The 19,026-nt window shown below is 39.2% G+C and overlaps 1 protein-coding gene across 1 annotated transcript in view; it reads right to left on the bottom strand.

Moving 5' to 3' along the window:
- The window catches only part of ABCB5 (ATP binding cassette subfamily B member 5), a gene marked incomplete at both ends in the record, with an annotated part of 34,557 nt that extends 16,494 nt beyond the window's left edge, over positions 1–18,063 (bottom strand). Inside the window, 14 exons of the mRNA XM_080364204.1 lie at positions 2,417–2,587; positions 3,849–4,052; positions 5,306–5,431; positions 7,806–7,916; positions 8,789–8,902; positions 9,848–10,025; positions 12,418–12,542; positions 13,534–13,705; positions 14,506–14,697; positions 14,933–14,999; positions 15,450–15,603; positions 16,688–16,736; positions 16,853–16,940; positions 18,015–18,063. Of these exons, the coding sequence (XP_080220330.1) occupies positions 2,417–2,587; positions 3,849–4,052; positions 5,306–5,431; positions 7,806–7,916; positions 8,789–8,902; positions 9,848–10,025; positions 12,418–12,542; positions 13,534–13,705; positions 14,506–14,697; positions 14,933–14,999; positions 15,450–15,603; positions 16,688–16,736; positions 16,853–16,940; positions 18,015–18,063 (1,800 nt within the window). The remainder of the gene's footprint in view (positions 1–2,416; positions 2,588–3,848; positions 4,053–5,305; positions 5,432–7,805; positions 7,917–8,788; positions 8,903–9,847; positions 10,026–12,417; positions 12,543–13,533; positions 13,706–14,505; positions 14,698–14,932; positions 15,000–15,449; positions 15,604–16,687; positions 16,737–16,852; positions 16,941–18,014) is intronic.
- Between the last annotated feature and the right edge of the window lie 963 nt (positions 18,064–19,026).

The following is a 19,026-nucleotide window of genomic DNA, read 5'->3' on the forward strand; positions in this document are numbered from 1 at the left end:
GTCCTCATGCAGCAAGTGAGCACAGGCCAGCTTGCGGCTGCTGGAGGGAACAGCCTCCCACCTCCCTGGCGCCTGGAGAAGATGGTGGCCTGAAGGCAGGGGGAGGAACCCAAGGAGATATCCCGCAACAAATATATTCTACAGTTACAGAACCTGCAGTGTGCCAAGGTGGCCAAAAAGGCCAACAGCAGCCTGGCATGTGTCAAGAACAGTGTGGCCAGAAGGACTAGGGAAGTGATGGTCCCCTTGTACTTGACACTGGTGAGGCCCCACCTCAAATCATGTGTTCAGTTTTGGGCCCCTCACTACAAGAAAGACATTGAGGTGCTGGAGAGAATTCAGAGAACTGCAACAAAGCTGGCGAGGGATCTAGAGAACAAGTCTTATGAGGAATGACTGATGGTACTGGGGCTGAGGAGGTTGAGGGGGAGACCTTATCATTCTCTACACCTATCTGAAAGGAGGTTGTAATATGGAGGGTGTTGGTCTCTTCTCCCCAGTAGCAAGGAATAGGACAAGAGGAAATGGCCTCAAGTTGTGTCAGGGGAGGTTTAGATTGGATATTATGAAAAATTTATTTGTGCGAAGGGTTATCAGGCATTAGAACAGGCTGCCCAGGGAAGTGGTTGAGTCACCACTCCTGAAGGTGTTTAAAAGACGCATAGATGAGGTTCTTTGGGACATGGTTTAGTGCCAGAGTTAGGTTATGATTGGACTCTATGATTGTGAGGAGGATCTCTTCCAACCAAAATCATTCTGTGATTCTAAGTTACTTGCTACAGAAGTTGTACATCATATGGGCAAAGGAACAGGCATGGAGAAGACGAGGACAGTTTCAGTAGATGAATAATTCCATGGATATTTGAATTCTTTCCCTATACCTGCCACCAAATTTTCACGGGTCTGATGGCAATCACTCAAAGCCTGTCACAGGAGATCTATCTTGCTGCTCTTTTCATGCCTGTACCTTAATGTGCAAAGCCATCATGACTGCAGCTGGGAGCTGCAATCAGAGCAAGCAAAATGCTTTAAAAGATGCAAAGATATCTGACAAACATCTGCATAGGACTGCTCAGAATAACTTCACACATGCACACTGTTTATCTCTGCTCCTCAGCTGTATAATTAAATGATATTAGCACCACTTTTTCCACTCAGGGGTGCTGAGAATAAATTTATAAATCCCATTTGGAGACTAAAGTAATGGTCATCAAAAAGCTGTGAAAATACAAATAAGTTACAATTCAGGGCTCACTTTAGTGTGTTCTGGGAACATGTTGAAGAATGTCTCCTTAACAGAGTGATTGCCCTTGATGTTATACATTAAATGAAGCCAAAAGCTTCTGGAAAAGGTTAGTATTTGATCATGGAATTAAAGAAGGTGCAGAAGAGGGATAAATTAAACACTAAAAGATTGCTACTTGAGCTATAAGTTGACAGCAATAGTACTATACACCAATTAGATTAGATTAATAGTATTGTTATACACGCGGATGTAAAAATAATATCAGTACAGTTGTGTGAATTTAGCCAACAGCTACTTTTTAGCTCAGATTTAAACTGACTGGCAATGAAGGTGGTAAATTCTGTATTTCTCTTGAGCCATGCTTGTAACTCATCTCTTTGTTCATAACTACTGAAATGAAAGGCAGGATTTTTTGTTTAATTATTAGACAAATGAAACAATATTCCAGCCCAGCTATGAACTTGTTTTTTAATCAAAACCTCCAGGCTCCTAGTAGAAACTGCTGACAAAGGAGGGCTGCGAGGAAAGGACTGTGAGTTGGTGGGACAGAGGCTTAGGTACAAGCTCAGGCAGCTCTCCTTTGCAGTAGTGCACACCCCAGAGCTGTGAGGTTGATAAAAAGCAAGAGGGGAACAGACACTCAGTATTTGTAACTGGCTCTGCTTTTGTTCTGTGACTTGCATTTAGTCTCTATAGAGAAAGAAAATGGTTAAATCCCAAGAGCTTCCTGAAAGTTATCAAACAACTATTCAATGAAGAATAAATACTAGGAATATTATATTACATTACATTATATTATATATTTCTGTTATTCTATCTAAAAAAGATCATTCAGTCCTCATACCTGGCCTTGATAAGAGGTATATTTCACCAGCAAATAACTAAGTGTGATTTGAGGAAAGGAGCTCAAGACATCTGAGTTACAGTTACACATGACCGTATCTTGGTAATTAGTAATAAGTTTTAAAAAACCCCTCAAATAGACATGATTACTAAGCAAATTTTTGATTGTTTGAATTCCTTGTTAAGACCCTGAAACCGAAACATCCATCCAAATTTTATTTTCCAGTGTTCATTATTCCAATAGAAACTTGCAGTGAAAACCATATGTTGATTTTTCTTAAGTGCTGTTGCATTCTTTTATGGTAGCTTCAATAACATGACTCCTACCTTATCAAGAGCTGCTTGCACTATGGATTCACTCTGAGTATCTAGTGCAGATGTAGCTTCATCCAGAAGAAGAATCTTGGGATTTTTTGCCAGGGCACGGGCAATAGCTATTCGTTGCTTCTGTCCACCACTCAACTGAGCCCCTCTTTCCCCTACCATTGTGTTAAATTTCTGAGGAAACAGAAAACAAAACAGAAGTTGTGAATTGACTCAAATGAACTCCTTGCTTCTCTGTGCAGTCATAAGGACTCAGCTCCTAGACTAGAGGTAGCTTTCTCTGTCTGACATGAGCATGGGTAGAGCAAACATGCAATGATACTCAGCCATCTAGCCCTTGGCCAAGCCCTCCTACCCCATCACATACTTTATATGTCTAACTCAAAACTTAGCATTTTTTAAAGTCTTAATCTTTACTACTTGCTCAGACAGTGCTCCAAACCCTGGGCTTTCTCAAGGCAAGCCCATAAAATGCATCTCTGCATTTTCTGAGGACTGCCTACCTTTCCAGTAGGTCTGGGATCATAGGGACCTGCCAGGACCTCTAATGTTTCCTCCTCTGAACCCAAGACACCCACTTTGGAGCCATTACTCAGGTCCTAATGACTGCATCACTCACTCAAAAGTGGCAAGTCTCAAAATTTACTGTAATTTTTTTTTTTTTTCCTTTATATAGCTGTTTAAGAGTACATATAATCAAATGACTCTTCCTGGGAAGAAGAAACCTTGGAACAGCCTGACACATTAGAAACGGCACATGCTTGAGAGATGGGCACCTCTCTGAGGTAATATTACCTCTCTGAGGTAACAGAATTTGAAATTGGTTCTCAGATAGGAACTTTTTCCACATCTTTTTAACTGCAGGACCAAAAGGAAGGTCATACCACCCATTCCTGAGGATATGTTTTGAATGACTGATCTCACTTTCTGCTCCCACCCTGAAAGGAGCAAGGCACCTACTGCCAGGATAGAGCTCAAAGCTGTGAACCTCAGGCAGGAGGAGGGCTCAAGCTCCCAGCTGCTAAAAATGGCCATGGTTCAGGGTGTATGTATTTAGTTATGCTCCCAATTTCCTATGGAATATGCAGGCAGCTCCTGACAAAGGTCTTTTAAAGAGAAGATGCTGAAATCCAAAATCCAGCTCTTCCCATGCCTCCTGAGATGGGTAGGGATGATAATACAGCTGTGAAGCTTCCCTTCTCCTGAGTTAAGGCACTCACATTTTTTCCAGACTTAGGCACAAATCCTCTAAGGGCAGCCAAACAAAGACAATATCTAGTCCAGAAAGCCCCTGAACTGAAAGCTGCTGGAGGCTGTAAGAGTATTTTGGGAAGTTATACTACAAGTTGAATTCCCATGCTATCCCTCTCAGAAACAGGACAACAGCCTAACTGGACCTTTTGTTCTTACACTCAAAAGAAGTTCATGAACTCACATCAGGCAGTTTAGATATAAAGTCAAAAGCATTGGCTTCCTTGGCTGCTTGCTCAATTTCAGCATCAGAAATGTCTTCTCGGCCATAGCGAATGTTCTCGGCTATTGTTGTTGCAAACAAAACAGGCTCCTGGCTCACAATACCAATATTTTCTCGTAGCCACTTTACATTAAGTGTCCGAATATCCTGACCATCTAAGGTAATCTGAAAGGAAAAGCATATGTCAAAGAAGTTGAAAAAAATGCTTTCTGTTCATAATAAATTAATTATTTACTATTACGTGACTTAAGCATCAGCTACAAGAAAAAAATAAAAAAATGTTGTCTTTAGCAGAAAACTATGTTGGGGGAGAAGTTACAACTGAAGATATTATGGGGTTTTTTGGTTTGTTGTTGTTGTTCTTTTTTTCCTCCCTCCTTGCCAATAACCACACTGTCCAAGCTGGCTTAAGAGTTTTTGAGCTTCTGAACATATTTTTTACCTTTTTCTTATGCCCCTGTGCCAGTTTGCTGCCCTCACAGGTGTGGCTGCACAATTGCCCCTGTGCCTATGCTTTATGCCAGATCAAATAAATAATCCAAGTTGACTAAATGGGTAGGGAAAATTATTTTTAACCTAGATCATTTGCAATATGGTCCTATGAACATTAACATCAGCACAGGGTAGGAACAGCAAACTGACACATGAGGGTAAGAATAAACAGACACAGAAATACTAAGTTTAAGAAACAACTGTGTTGATAACAGCAGCCTTGATACATTATATAGTGATAGTTCAGTATTTAATATTTGAAAAGTTTACCTAGTTCCAACTAGCAGCGACAACTGCTATGCAGCATTCTTAAACTATTAGGTATAAAAACCACATTATTTTTATTTTCCTTAAAAATATATTGTTTATTTTTTTGTCTCTCTCTTTTTTTTTTTTTTTTAACCTTTGGAAGTTTAATTTAGCATTTACTGACTGGATCTAGTGTTTAGTGGTAGAGCAGACATACAATGTATAACAATGGAAAATTTGCTGTGCGTTAGCAGATAGAGAAAAATGAGGCAAGAAAACAACCATTTAAAATAGGAAAACTCTCTCCAGGTTTTAGTTTATATTTAATGAAAAGGAAGCAAAATACAGCAGAGCACTGTTTGCTTAAAAAGTTTACTGAACCTGAAAAGCCAACTGTAGATGAAAATAATTTTAAATTCAGATTGTGCTCCTATTCAAAGATTTGTGGTATTTACCATACTGGCATAGTACTGCAAGAAGGAGGAGAGTAATGAAGTCAAGTAAACAGAAAAAGATAGTTAATTTGAAATTTAATCTGTGGAAATGCTGACCCATGAAGACATATGCTCAAATTCAATTAAAAAAAAAAATAAAAAAATCAAGGTTCTGTCAATATGGGAATCTTGTGCTCATCCTAATAGCTCTCAGTTTTTTACAGTTCACTTGCAGGTACTCACTTCTCCCTGGACAGGATCATAGAATCTCTGCAGCAACTGAATAGTAGTGCTTTTTCCACAACCACTGGCACCAACTAAAGCAATGGTCTTCCCAGCTTGAACTTTCAAATTTAGACCTCTGAGGATCTGAGGAAGGGGAAAAAAAAAAAAGAAAAAAAAAAAAAAGGAAAAAAAAAGTTATCTTAGTTCGACAAGCTGAATTGGAGAAGTCTATCCAGGTAATTGTAGCAATAATCAAGGTAGCAGTACGGAACGCTGTCTGAAGGTATGGCAATATCAGTAATTTAATTGTACCTAGGAATATTCTGGGTCACTGATATGATAGAGCCTGCATCTATGCTTGTGAAGGGTATTAGCCTTCAAAACAGGATGGCTACTTACAACCTGCCTTTTGGGAATGGTCCCTGGATCCTTCTGTCTACCAAATCAAGCCTGGGAATTATCTGAGAAGACAGACAACTGGAACAGGCCAAGTTCATGCCAAGAAACATTTTAAGAGTTCTCTTGCATAGACCATTGCATTCCAGTGCCTGGGAAAATTCCAAAGCACACTCAAATCAACTAATATAGACACAGCCACAGTACTCTAAACTTCGTAGCTCATTTTCTCCAATTTGTGTGATCTAGTAGCAAGCTTGGAGTCTTCGGTTCTCCTGCTGTCCTTTGTTTACAGTGCTTAGACAGTGGAATAACACTTAGTTATGAGCTTTACAGAAAAATATTTCTAAGGTGTTAACCATTATTGCTGAGAAACAAGCATGTTTTCTTCTTGTTTTAAAATATAAATGGCTATTTTAAGAAAGTAACTGCTGGGAAGCCCTTCATAAATCCCAATCTATATTTTTAACAGCCTCAACAATCTGAGAAGCAGCTACAAATTTAAGATATCCGTGTTGCAATTTTCACGTTGAGGAACGTTTTACCTCAAAAGATGTCCATGTCATATATGAATAATGCTGTGCAGTTGCCAAAATATTTGGCTGCTATGGGAACTCTTCTTGTTTATACCAGGCTGATTTATAATTTTGCCTACACGTGTTTTTGCAATGAGAGATTAAAATAGTTGCAATATTGCTCTCCTCTCCCTGTGTTGCATCCAGCAGGGTTTCTATCTCCAAGAAGCTGATATTCTGGTGCCTGCATTATCAAACAAGAACTATATTCTTGATACTTTCTCCAGATGCAAGTAGTCACAACCACCTAATAGGCTATTTCTAACTCACTTTCATCAGGTAAGGTGTTGTCAAGATTAAAACTGACAGTAACTAGGCTCCTTAGACCTCTTTGATTTGGTTTAGCCTGGAAAGGGGAGATTACACCATGTTGCATCAATTGCTTGAGACATTGTAGATAAATTCTACACATCTACTGATTCCTTTTGGCTCTATAAAGTAACACTGACACTCTTAGTAGGGAGAGATGCTGACTCGGATTTGGGAAGGACAACAAAATGTTCCTTATTTCCCTGCCATTTGTCTTGCAGACCTATAATCCAGCATTTTTAGGAAGGATGAAGACTCTACCCTGTCACTTCTGACTTCTGAGCCAAGAGTGAAAGAAGGTGCATTGCCCTAACTTCAGTCAGGCAGAAGACCCAGCTCTGGGTCTGTCCTTCAGCAGTTTCAGTGTCCTGGAAACAGATGTGATATATGATGGGACAGAACTCAGACAGCTGAGGTGGGAAGAGACAGCTGAAGAAATGGGCACAGTGACATGAACGTGCCCATTCTCACCCCTCAATTAGCATGTCCAGCTTTTAACTTTTGACATTTGAAATCTGTATTTCTACATGTTCTTCATTAAGTAACAATAGCAGTGAATCCCTTTTCCTTTCACTTTCTTGATTCCTTCAAGAGATTATAAACTGTTGAATATGTTAGAGAGGTCAAGCCAACTTTATCACCACAAAAGCAGATCACCCTGACTGATGTACATAGCACTGCACCCTACAGTTACTTAGGGAACTTCAACTGGCAAGAAACAGGGACATCTGGTTATTGAACCGCAACTTCAATGTCTGCCCAAAATAACATTTGACTTCCAAATGTATAGTTAGAATGATATGTTTCAATTCACTTGATGGCATATTGCTGTAAAGCCTATCTCACGGGTCATTTTTCACATGGGATATCACAGCAGCTCAGAATAAGCAAAGGGCTGGAAAGAGCAACTTCCTAGTTTAACTGTGTAAGGTCTGGAAGTTTTAATGAGAGATCTTGAAAAATTGCAAGTGGTTTATCAATGCTCTTGTTCACACAAATTCAGACTAGGAGCAACACATTCTGATTAGCTTTGTCCAGCAGAGGAGAATGGTGAGTAGGTAGCCAGTGCCAGTAGATCTAGGTCTTTGTCTTTGGACATTATTCTTATTCCAATAGTGCACAGTCTCCCAAGACAGAAATGCATTTTGCATTCAGCAACAAAAACAAGATTAGAGAAATAACATTGACATGGGCTTCAGAATTTCAGTAGAGTAGATTAATCTGAAATGAACACTTACTTGAACATCAGGTCTGGATGGGTAACTGAAATGGATGTTTCTGAATTCAATTTCTCCTATGAGCTTGTCTGGTTTGTAGCCTTCCTTAGAACTGCTATCTATAAGCCGTTTCTAGAGAGAAGTTTTTAAAATATATTTCTGGTTATCACACTTTTGGACTTGCTATTTCAGCTGGATATATTGTTCTCTTCTTTATTTTCTTAGCTGCCTAAGTAGGCTGAAGTACACTGTTGTAGAGCTGCTGTGTTTTACTCGCAAGATGTTGTATGCAGGGGAACATCTAACTGTGAATTCTGCTTTGAAAATATAGCACATTTTCAAATGCAACAAAATGCACAGCAGAAAATCTATAATTGCAGAAATTAGCTGTAATACATTGCAGCCAAAACATGGCCCTCAGTTATCTACATAGGAGGGCTTTATACTCGCATCAATAATGATGTAGCCATTTCTGCATGAACTTTCTAGTCCTACTTGTTTAAAATATTTTATATACAGATATCCAGTTGCTGCATAACACGGAAAGATCAAGATAACAATGTGGAAACCCTTTTTCATGGAAACATCAGCACTGCAGCTTTATATTACCATAGCTTTCAATAGCACTATTAATGCCCTCTTCACCAGCTCTTCCCTTCCCCAAAAATCCCAGCTCAGCTGAAACATTACAGAGGTATTTTTTAAAAAAATACTATAGTGCCTTACTATAATATTTTTCATCTGTAGTTGCAAGTCGAATATAGAGAAAGACTTCATCCATACACACCAGATACACAGATACACACACCAGGTTTTCCAGCATTCATTGTAAAAAATAAAGCGGTAGGTTTTTTTTAATAGGAATGGAAATATTATGGGTTTCAACAGTAGGCATCTATGGAGTTTATGGTCTAGGGACTTTCAAGTGGTTTTATTACATCTCTTGAGGAAAAAAAAAGAAAAACTTAAACCTTGTTAAAAGGATTTTCTACTTAGATACTTACCTTGTCGATAATCTGATATATTTCATAGGCAGCTCCACGTGCCTTAGCAACACTCTCCAGGTTGGGAGCTGCCTGGCCCAGGGAGAAGGCTCCAACAATCACAGAGAAGAACACCTGCAAGAGACAGAGCCATCATAGTTAACAGTGATTAGAGTCACCAGTACCCGGCTGTTAAATCCCTGACTCTGGTGCAGCCTTTCCAGGAACATTAAACAAAAAAGCAAAAAGTGCGTTTCACACTTGCTCCTGTCCATTCCCCATTCTCCTGGGGTGAATGGTAACTACAAACACATGCTTTTGTGACATTATTTTTTTTTTTATGCTCTTGCATTTTCTGTCATCTAAAAATAGAATAAATATTTTTCTCTGTTGCTTCCCAGATATGCCCAAAGCTAAGAGGCTTGAAAGAGGCTTCTGAACTGAAATCCCACCTGTAGGACCAACACACAAGTAACCTGATGTGCTGTGAGGAACCACACTGAGGAGTCAGGACATTAGAAGTCACTTCAGTGTGAAAGTTAAGCATGTAGCCAAACTTTTGATGGCAAGAAGATAGCTAAATACCTTAAAACCACTATCAACTTCGACATATGCTTACAAGTAAACAACAACAAAATGCAGAGAAGACATTGTGGCTAAATGAGATGTTGAGGACTTCCCTATACACATTCAGCACACCAGTGGGATTCGTTTAATCCTAACGCCTAGCTAGAATTTTGTTGGCAGTCCAGGTTACTTGTCTTTGCTCCCTAATCATCAGCTCTATGTTGCTCATCCTGCCCCACAATAGGGTCCAAGACAAGTGAGAAAATGACTGTCTGCAGGTACTTTTGCCTCTATGTTGATTAGAGTGGGAATTTGAGGTACCCTGTTCAAACTTGTGATATCAAAATCTGGGTAAGAGGAATGCCTTCCTTTCAGTTCTTTTATATCAAATGAATCTCTCACAGCTTATTTAGCAAGAACTTGGCAGAAAATAGAAATAATTATATGCACTGCTTGCATAACTATTTTCTTGAAATTACAGAGCATTTTTCAAAGCAGCACTTCTGTACTTACAATTAACACGTTACCAATGTCATAGTTTTCCTTCTCCTCAACAGTGAGCTTAGTTCCATACCAAAATGCAAGTGCATAGGATCCAAAGATAAGAAATTGTGAAACACCCAGAGATGTATTTGTGGTAATAGATTTTTTCACTCCAACACTTCTAGCCATCTCTAAGTTAGCATCATATCTGAAAGTAGATAAGGCAGCCATTAGTTTAATAGGTACCACATACCATTCTGATTGATATTTCCCAGTGTCCTTTTTATTTATTTTTTTTTTAATTTGAAAGTTTTTCTGCCATAAAAGTAATCAAAGTCCCAGAAAGAGAAAGTGAATACACATGTGGGTGGTGGGTTTTTTTTGTGTGTTTTTTTTTTTTTTTTTATATAGGACTAGTGTGGATATAGTTCTTTGAATAAATCCACCCTCACATATGCTGACAACACTCTCATACTGCTATGGAAGGCATATTTAGGAAACAATTGAGTATCATGACTTCATTATTATGATGGAAGATAAGATACCACTCTTGAGCCATTTATTTGCATTAGTCCTGAAAAGAAATATTGAAAAAGTTTTATCAGTATTACCCATCAAAGCTAAGGTTTAGTCTTCCACATTTAAAAAAGGCATTATGGATGAAGGCGGGTAAGTGAACAGAAGCCAGAGCTCCCTCTGACACCAGTATTGTTTCATTACTGGCCATTATGGGAAGTCACGAATCTTTCCCTTAAGTTAGTTTACTAATATGGCAATACAGCAATCAAGTGGACACAGGAAACCACTATAAAGACTGACAAGTTCAGGGAGAGAATTATTTATTCTAAGGACAGTTCATATTTATTCTTTCATAGTTTCCAGCTAGTAGCTTTCACTTACTCAGGCTCGTCATGGAAATCATAGCCTAGGAATAGTCTATCTTTTTACTTGTCAGCAACATGCTTAGCGCCTTGCACTTTTTTCTTAATACATATTTTCTACACAAACATCCCTGCAGTAGGAAGACATGGAATTCAGTCAGCTGTGAAGGAATCTTAATAAGATGGGCATTAATTTTGTTCATGTAAATTGTTCACATGCTACCAACATTGTATTTGTTACTCAAACATATTTAAATATTTTGGCTTGGTCGTGTTCTTAAAATCAAGCCCTACTTTCGAGTCAGCAGTGTTGCAGGTCCTCCATGGAAATGAGAACTGTATTTAAGCACTGTAACAAGTACACACAATCACTTGACTACAGAGGAAAAGCCAAGTCACTGCCAGAAACAGAAGATGACTGAAGGTCCATTGCAAGTATAAACATTTTTGGTCAGTGAAAGATTGTTTTTCCTAACACTGAGGCCATCATTCAAAGAGCTGTGTAGGAGTCACAATCCACAGTTTGCAAAATGCCCTAGTCAGTCCCTGATAGCAGTTTTTCCCTAGAAGATGTTCCTATGAAAGGCAACAATTCTGTGGGTTTGTTTCTTTTTTTACATTAAATTGAGGTGAAGAAGTGGAAGAGGCTGACTGGTCAACCGTAGAAGAAAGAAAACTGGTCTTAATTGGCATGAAATTACCTGGGTATCAGTTATTTCATCTCCAGACCTCAACCTCCCCTTCCTCCAAAAGTAATTTGAAGCAGCTCCTACCACTGGATTTTCAGACACTTGTAGCTGCAGGGATCAAGAGGAAGATGGGGGGAGGAGGGAAAACTGATCTAGGCCATTTTAGGGCTTTTTTTGCCTTTACTGTGTAAACAGAAAGGGTCTTAACACTGTTGCAACTTAAGAGCAAAAGCCAGTAAACAGAATATAGTGCTACAAGATAGTCAGAGCTCAACCCGTGGAAGCAAACAAATGCAGGAGCAGGCTATAGGACCCTTAGCTATGGCTAACATTACGTTAGAAAATTCACACAAGATCAGGGCAAACATAAGATTTGAAAAGGATAGAAGACACCCATGGATCAGGTCTTCCAGTTTGCCCTTCCCAACTGCATGGTATTGTTGATGCCCTGTATTTTTATACTGAATGTTACTGATTATGATATGTGAATACATCTGTGGTCAGTGATATCCACCTCACCTTTTACATGTGACTACCACCAACACTGGATTAGGTCAACTACTAGTGTTATGTGCAAATCATTAAAGTAATAAAAGCCAGTGATGTGATTTTACTTAATTTTACTGTTATCCAGTGAAGCTTAAACGTAAGCTCATTAATCAAAGCTCAGAACAGCAGCACACATGTTGTAGGAGTTAAGCAATTAATCACATGCTTTGCTGCATTTGACTAGTAGGTAAAGACAACCTTCCCACCACTTTCACTTTAAATTCAACTCCAGATCTGAATCAGGGGAGAAATTTGAGTCTGTGTTGCTGTGATAACATCAAATAGCCTTTATTCACTACTAGATGTATCTACACGTCTTTAGTTTCAAGTGAGCTGTCCACTAATAAAAGGATAAAGTGACACTAAGGAGAATCCCATTCCCCTACCCCTCCAAACAAAAAGAAAAATCAAACAAAAAACCCAACCCACAGCCAAACTTATTTTCTATATTTTATATATAATTATTATTTCAAAAACTTACTTTGCTAATGCTTTCTGCTGTCCATTGAAAGCCACAACAGTCCTGATCGCTGTCAAAATTTCTTCTGCCACAGCTCCAGCTTTGGCATAAGCAGACAGCTCTTTAGCAGTAAGGGATGCCAGGAGCTGGTAAATTGAAAAACAGATGTTATTGCAGCCTACCAAAAGAAAAGGGTTTGCACACTGTACTGATTAATAGGAATGATCAGTGGTCAAGGCACAAGATGAGGTTTTAGGAAAGAGGGGGTGTCAACTCCTCTCTGTGCCCCAAATTTCCCCTAAATCCAGATCACTCTCTCAGTGTGTCCTCATTAAAGTGAAAGACTATGCAAGCATCAGATGATGACCTTCCTCCCAAGCTGAGGGCAGCCTAAGGACTACACTGTGATGTGTGTGGAGTCAGGGAGGTGCGCTGTAGCTGTTCTGAGGGGTTCCTGAGGTGTCTAGAAATTAGAGCACCAGAAGACTTTGAGGTAAGCAAGGTAGTTGCTACAGCTTCTAATGTTCTTCTTCCTAGATTATTTGAAATACTACAAGTAGTAAAACACCCCGCAGTATTATATGTAAGTAACCACTCTGGAATAGAAGCCATGCTCATTAATGTGGCTACAACAGATCACAGGGGTAAATATTTCCCTATCTGAAAGGGAAACCTCTCTAGACATTTCACAGTAGCTGTATGTGTCTCCTAGGGTCTACTCTGTACACAGAATGAAACTTGGTAAATTTTTTGCAATAGAGGTGGTATCACATGTATGTGGATGGAAAGAGTTTAAAAAGTATTTTTGTTAAGAGAGAAGAATAAGAGTCACAAGCTTCTGCCTGGACTTCCCCAGTGCTCTTCATTATGAAACTGCTGTGCAAGGAAGATGCTCTGATGCAGATCACATCACAAGGGACAAGGACAGAGTAGGTGTACCAAAAGAATATGACATAATTGTGTGCTTGGGAGCCCAGAGAAAATCTACAGGAGGATCAGAAATCATAACGTAAGCATAGGGCCAACCTCCCAACTTAGAAACCACATGAGGTTTCTCCCATACCCTCCCCCTTTCCTGTACGTAAGAGTTGTCATGTTTTTCTGGTTTGATTTTTTTATTCATCCCCACTCACTTACAGTTGACCAAACTGCTGCTGACACAGCAAGCAGAGGGCTGACTGACAAAATCACCAGCGTCAGCTTCCACCCATGGACGAATCCTATAATAATCCCTGTCAGAAATGTGGAAAAAAACTGTACAAAGATACAGATCTTGTCTCCGATGCCTTCATGGATGGTGTTGATGTCACTTTAAATAACAATAATAATAAAAAAATATTTGTTAGCTTTGAATGCCTTTGTTTCTACCCCCACCCTGCCCCTGTTTCATGCTGTGTGGCCTAATGTCAGAAGCTTTGCCACTTCCTAACTGGCACAGCAAAATTTCTAACCACAGCTACTAAATGGTACCATTAGTCTCTTATGTGGCCAAAACACAGCAGAAACCTCCTATTTTTTAGGACTCTTTCTGTATTTTCCATCATTCTCTCCTGTTTCTCTGCCCTGTCACCAGGAGGAGGAAAGGAGGAGGAAAGTCTGTGTTCATGCATACAGTCCCATTGCATATTGGGGCACACAGTCCTCATCCCTCAGTCTGTTTAAGTCTATGGAAAAGCTTCAAAGAGTTTAATTGACTGGACAGGGTCCAGCCTGAGATACGGCTGGATGTAAATGCAAGCTCATATCCATTCAATAAAGTGTCAGAGCTTTCAGTGTTTGTAAACTAGCTGGAGACAGCAGAGCTGTTTATCTAGTACTGTCTGCCACACACTTAGTGGACATTATAAAGTCAAGGGATTTCACAGTAAACCCTTCCAATTCATATCACACAAACTGCACAAATGAAGCTGAAAAGAATAATGAATTTCTCCCTCAGAGATGTAATATTTCATACTTAAAAAAACAAACAGGCAAAACAAAACAAACTCTGTGGGCTATTCCACAGAAGATAAATGGCAGTTTTCTTTTAGACATCATACTGGGCGGGGTGGGGGGGGGGAGGTGGGGGTTGTGCAGGGAGGAGAGGTCAAAAATGAACAGGGCCCTCACTCTGTCAGTCTGGTGTTCAGGGCTCCTATCTGGGTAGTATCAAACCAAGCCATCTCCTGATGGAGGACTGCAAAAAAGAACTTCTGCCGGATCCTGGCTGTCTGCCTTGTAGCAGCAATCAAAAACGTCCACACTTGGATCATACTCAGGACCAACACAGCAAATCCAATTCCCACGTAGTAGTAAGCAAACCTGTGATAAGGGAACAAAAGGCTACATGACCCCACTGCATTTTGTGAGAGAAGTTAGACACACAAAGCAACAATTAGTCTTCATTTACCCCATTGAAGTAAATACTGAAGCCTGTGATACATTATTGGGAAAGTGTTTTGAAAAGGCAAACATTTGGCTTCTGTTCAAAGAGATAATACAGTAAAAGAAAACCCCCCCAATACTGTGTTAACAACATAACTGCAAAGACTCTTACTTGGTCATTTCAGCTTCTATATCTATGTCTGGAACTGATGGACAGCTGGAACTATTTACTGAAGTATCTGTGTGGGGAAAAAAGAAGTAGTAATATTTGTGAAAGCATTATATGTTGAAGATAAATCATGGCAATCTAGGGTCATCAGTTTGGGAAAGTTTTGTATTTTGTGAATTGGGTTTTGCAAAATACAAAATCATTTGGCAAATATGCATCTATTTTTTTTAAACTTCTAGTAATTACAGCGACTGATAATTGATGATACAGAAGGTGGTCGTGCTCTTTACTATTTTATCGAAGTTGAAGCTCATTCATAAAGAGCACAGCCAATGCACTGCTTTTTGTCCTGTTCAAGCCATTAAAGACTGATTAAAACAATTTGGTCATTCGCCACAGGATGAATTTTCCTCATTATATACCTGCTCAGATGTGCACCAGTGTGTAGTCTGGAGAAATATCTTAGCCCCTGTAGTGAAACGTAACTGGTACATAGAGAAGTCTAATTTTAACTTTTTACCTTCTGACACATTTGGTCTCACACCGCTTAGGACAAAGCTGTTTGTCATGTCTCCAAAGATAATTATCATAAGCGGCAATCCAGTACCATTTGTAGCAGCTGCGATCAAACCAACGACCATCAAAAGGATGTCCACCCAATCAGCGTAGTGAAACTATGTGAGCATTAAAAGAGAAAAAAAGCAAAAGAGTGTTGTTATGCCTGACAGTTCATGTATTTGTGACAGTATAGCAGACTTACAGAACATGCTTTATTTCTACCTGCATATTCTAAGGAGCAACAACTCTTCAACTAAAGGAAAACTCGGAGCATGAGAAGAGTTTTGCAGTAGGTCACATACATCTTTAAATCAGTATTCAGTAGGGCTGCTAAGGAAATATTGACAGGACACATTTTTCTTCCTCAACTCAGCAGGAAAAAAAACCCAAACAAACATAAAAACCAAACAAAAAACCAAAGTGCATGTCCTACATGTTTCTAAGGGATGATCTTCTCTGTACAATATATTACATTTTGTGTTCTCATAAGTTACACATTTACTAAGATAATGCCCTTGAAATGTAAACAAGAGTGAGTTATCAACCAGCACCTGGGTTATTTCTACTAGTAGAGAATATTTGCAGCAGAGAATGTATCTTAAGGCTTGTCTATCCTTGAATGTCTGTTTGGCTTAAACAAGGATGTGAATTTAAACTGTAACAGCTATTCCCAATGTGGTTAATCTGAAATCAGATATGAAACCTGAATGCCCTAACCCTCTCCCAAAGTGTAAATGGACATGGAATAAGCCAGAAAATCATAAAACCTTTCTAATTCCAGAATAAGTAAGTCCTTCTGTAAGAGTTATTTGGGAATAGCTGTTGTACAGAAAACTGACAGAAAATTGTACCACTCATTCTCTCAGACAGCAGAAACCTCAGATGTCAAACACAGGATAAATCCTTTATAAATAGAGCCAAAGCAAGGGCCTATGCTGTATACATGTCCTAGATCAGCCTCAGCAGGAGTAAGCTTCATCCTCTTCCAGCACTAAGGTTGAACCGCTCTAAGTGCTACCGGTCCACTGAGGTGAGAATTTAATCTAAAAGGCCAAATTTTACAGAGGTCTAGCATCAATAGGTGTCAGGCATCTTCTCTGGTTTTTGATTTCTTATTAATTGCAATTAATAAAAACCACAACTAACAATCATAAATAAAGAAAAGGAAAAATAAAGCCAACCATCAAACGGGATACTAACCAGTTCAAAAATGCCAACCGCCTTCTTGTCAATCTTCTCATTTTCCTTCCTAGAGAAAAATATAGAAGACTAATTAAGGTTTTTCTAGTAAACCCATATTAAACCACCCACCACCACATACTCAATACACCAGTGGCCAATGTGCTAAGTGCAAAGAATACCTACTTATTTTTCTTGGGCTTTAACTGGTCACTTTCTTCAAGATTTTCATCGTGTTGGAAAGAAGGGTTGTCGTATCCCTTGCTTGCAGATTCTGTGAAATAAAAATCAGACATTAACAAAGTAACCCATATTTTGCACCAGTTTCTTGCAACTTTCACTGCTGATTCTTTTGCATTTTGCACTGTGATACTGTGATTTGAAACTTAATTTTTCCCATGTTCTTGGAACAGCATGTTAAATTTTTCCTGAAACTTCCTTTTTCTTCATTTGACCTCCTCCTCTCCAGACAAAAGCTTCCATCTCCATTTCTAAGATGGAAACAAACTTTGTTTTTATAATTAAAATATATATTAATATAGAAAGGCTATCAAAGAATAAAAGCAAGAATTAAGCAATGATTCTGCAAAGACCTACACAACGGAATGCAAGACAGGAGAAGGCCTATTGAAATCAGTGGAATTGCTTACAGTGAAGGTTATAATGAGTGTAGGTAACACAGAATAGGTGCAAGTTAACTGAAGAATCATGTCGTTGCCTGTGATAACCATCTTCATTATTTCTTTGTATTGCAGTAGTTGCCACACAACCCACCTCCTATGTCTTAGGGGTTTTAGCAATCTATACAAAAGAGGAATCATATCCCAGAAAGTTTATGATTCTAAATGCTTAAAATGGAGCATAAGCTGATAAAGAAAATGATGGGCAATCATAGTAGGGTGCCAATTGTGAATTGCATGGGGACAAAAGGGCAACACACACCAGCCATCCCCAGTTTACATTTACTTTCACTTCACATGCTCACTCACTATGAATAGACTTTTTCAGATGCTCTTTTTGGTGACAGTTGGTCTATGAAGACCGGTTTAAACAATCGTTTGAATGCAATATTGCTCTTTCACCTTACTGAGCTTATCTTAGGAGCATTTTCATGCCCAGGCAAGGACTCACCTATATAACTTTACCTGAGTAAATGAATTTTATTCAACTTGGTGGAATGACTCATGCACAAACCTTTTCTGGGTGGTGGCTTTAATTCATGGTGAAATCATTGTGGTTTTTCTTATAAAACCACTATGGCAATCAGGAAAGTCTTATAATGTCCCTCAAATTTGAAGCTGTGGAATACATTCCTCAAACACACATGCCTTTCATACATGCTGCTTACCAGCATTGGAGAGGTCCTTTTCTGTGGGATTTTCAAGATAGTCCTTCATTGTTTTCCTTTATTGTATGCTTGGGAGATAAATTCACATTAATCAAAATCTACATTAAAAAAAAAAAAAACACCACCACCAACAACAAAACATTTAGAAATAGTAGATATTTAAAGAGTTCACATTAAAATATTTGTGGGCTTTTCCACAAGTCATTATATTTTGATCTCAACGTTGTCCTACTTCAATATAAAGACTAAGTGAAATGCATAACAGCATGATAAAGAACTAATTTTAATGAGATATTAAGAACAGTGAAAAGTGTTACAATGGAACCTAAATCAGCAGGCTATTTTAGTAGCCTCTTAGGCTAAATCTGTAGATCACTCGTATACAAAGTATTGTGGATGATTTATTACAGAAAACAGGATTTCCCACATTATCTTGTGTTTGAATAAAACTTACTGAACAGCCACAACACTATTATAATTATAAAGACTAAAGATATATGTAGGCGTTATGGTGTACACCAACTTTAGAGGCAGTAAATGACTAATGAGCCAAGTTTCCCTAGGCTTTTCTTCTTGATGTATCATATACACAGGTTAAAAAAAGAAAAAAAAGGTGAAAAACCACACATGAATGCTAACGATGACAAAAGGCATAATCAACCTGACATTAAAAAAATATAATTATTCTTTTTAAACATAATTTTTGATAGATTTCTGACTGTGTGGTTGATTTCCGCACCCTTCCCCCCCCCGCCCCGTTATTTCAGCTTACCTTTACAGGCCAGGCTGTGCCCGTACGTTTAGATGACTACGGCCACCCAGGTGCGGTGCCCGGTGTCCCTAGTCCCGCGGTGGCTCCGGGCGGTGACTCCAGCCGCTGGCTTGGCTTGGCTCGGCCCGGTCCCTCCCGGTTCCTGCGGAGCGGCCCGCCCGCACCCCGGCCCTGGGCTTTATAGCAGCGGGCGCCCTCTGCCCCTCCTTCCTTCCCTCCCGCGGCTCGGTTTGCAGGTGA

The sequence above is a fragment of the Nesoenas mayeri genome, assembly GCF_963082525.1.
Source record: "Nesoenas mayeri genome assembly, chromosome: 2".
NCBI classification, from domain to species: domain Eukaryota; kingdom Metazoa; phylum Chordata; class Aves; order Columbiformes; family Columbidae; genus Nesoenas; species Nesoenas mayeri.